The following is a 1040-nucleotide window of genomic DNA, read 5'->3' as shown; positions in this document are numbered from 1 at the left end:
CATCTATGAAGTAACGGAAGAAGTTGAAATGCCTCCAAGAAGACGAAAAAACTTCGGAAGGGCTCGGAAAAACAGAAACAGCCAAAGCACAGAACTGCCAATAGAACGATTGTTCTCCACAACTGAGCAAGACAAAGTATCTGTCAACCCATCCAACACAAATACAAAAGGCAAACTAACATCCATACCGAACTACATCAAAGAGCATGAACTGAATGAACAAAATAAAGCTAAATACAGGTATAATTTCTTCCATGACCACGCAAACAGGGCACGATTCAAGTCCAAATTGAAAAGTACCAACAGAACTGTGGAATCTGATGAAAATGAACAGGAGGGCGAAGAGAGCGGAGGAGACACACCAGCACTCAGTTTTGCAGAAAGTAAAGAGAGTCCCAACTTTGAAATCATCTTACCAGGAAGTCTGAACCCCAATGCACATGAAGCGTTTTACCTAGCAGATGGTAAGTATAATAAATAGTCTAACTGAACATTCCACACTACCCTGGTAAAGAGAGTCCCAACTTTGAAATCATCTTACCAGGAAGTCTGAACCCCAATGCACATGAAGCGTTTTACCTAGCAGATGGTAAGTATGATAAATAAATCCAACTGTGAACATGCCATACTACCCTGGGAGACCATTTATAATTAGGTATTTCATCATTGTTAGACAGGAATTTGGACTCAATAGTCTTGCAAGAAGTTGCAAGTCCACTTGTTTTTGTTCCGTCTATAAAATTAATTGAAATCCACTTGCGCCATTCAAAGACTGACGTGTATAATTTGTACAATCTTTAGATTGAATAAAGGGAGTCTTTGGTTAGGTCTTTTTTATGCGTCTGATATCAGCCTGACAGACAACGGTAATTCCTCAAGATTACAATTATGAAATAGTAAGGTAGGAATTTACATGTTTGTCTTTCCATCGATTTCCAGAAGAACCCGTTGCAAATAAAATTCAGTCAAAGAGGCAGTCAGTTAAGTTTTCTACAGAGGTAAGCGCATGGTTTTCATAATTATTAGTTTGCATGACGTAG

The 1040-nt window shown here is 38.8% G+C and overlaps 1 protein-coding gene across 1 annotated transcript; it reads left to right on the top strand.

The window, feature by feature from the left end:
• Nucleotides 1-9: 9 nt before the first annotated feature.
• Nucleotides 10-998, top strand: LOC103523215 (the record flags this gene model as incomplete). The annotated part of the gene is made up of 3 exons (XM_008488278.2): nt 10-383; nt 509-589; nt 940-998. Coding segments are annotated over exons 1-3 (495 nt in total), but the record flags the coding sequence as incomplete, so codon positions are not given.
• Between the last annotated feature and the right edge of the window lie 42 nt (nt 999-1040).

This window comes from Diaphorina citri, unplaced genomic scaffold (genome assembly GCF_000475195.1).
Source record: "Diaphorina citri unplaced genomic scaffold, Diaci psyllid genome assembly version 1.1 scaffold17351, whole genome shotgun sequence".
NCBI lineage: Eukaryota > Metazoa > Arthropoda > Insecta > Hemiptera > Psyllidae > Diaphorina > Diaphorina citri.
Note: the sequence above shows the minus strand (reverse complement) of the source record. Positions and strands in the feature narration are given on the sequence as shown.